The sequence below is a fragment of the Plasmopara halstedii genome (assembly GCF_900000015.1).
Source record: "Plasmopara halstedii genome assembly, contig: Scaffold_1343, whole genome shotgun sequence".
Taxonomy (NCBI): Eukaryota; Oomycota; class Peronosporomycetes; order Peronosporales; family Peronosporaceae; genus Plasmopara; species Plasmopara halstedii.
The window spans coordinates 946329-946945 of NW_020188258.1; the positions used below are offsets into that span (position 1 = coordinate 946329).

Sequence of the window (617 nt, forward strand, 5' to 3'; positions counted from 1 at the left end):
TGTGGAGGCTCTGTCATGATCTTGGGCGGGATTCCTCGAAAGGAAAAACCGATTTGGCTTTCCTAATAGGCCGCCAAAAGTCATTTTACTACCAGGAAACACTAGCTAACTTCTTGATACCGTTTGGTGAAGCGTTCCACAACGGGGACTACATATTTCAGCACGACAACGCCAGTATACACGCTTTTAAAAGCACGAAAGCCTTTCTCGAGAGCTCCAAAATTGAGCTAATGGACTGGCCGGCCCTATCCCCGGACCTAAATCCGATAGAAAACTTCTGGGGCTACCTTTCGCGAGACGTTTACAGTGGTGGCAAGCAGTACATGTCGCTGATTGAGCTTAAAGATGCCATCCTGAAGGCATGGGAGAATTTGGACATGTCACGGCTACAAAACTTAGTAAAATCAATGCCTGGTCGCATTGGAGATGTCATCGAAGACAAAGGTAAGAGGACTAGGGATTAAATAGATGATTCCTGCTAATGCAATCTTCAAAATCGCATGAACTTCACGCCGCTACGTACTTTTGTCCAGGGTCAAAGTGATGGTCGCTTCTTGACCTCCGCAACGAAAAATTGTCTGTGAAAAAAAATGATATGCTCCGGAAGCTCTTTGTCT

The 617-nt window shown here is 45.7% G+C and overlaps 1 protein-coding gene across 1 annotated transcript in view; it reads right to left on the minus strand.

Moving 5' to 3' along the window:
- Positions 1-507: 507 nt before the first annotated feature.
- The window catches only part of PHALS_01210 (malate cytoplasmic-like), a gene marked incomplete at both ends in the record, with an annotated part of 955 nt that continues 845 nt past the window's right edge, over positions 508-617 (minus strand). Inside the window, one exon of the mRNA XM_024731031.1 lies at positions 508-578. Coding sequence (XP_024581249.1) covers positions 508-578 — 71 coding nt within the window. The remainder of the gene's footprint in view (positions 579-617) is intronic.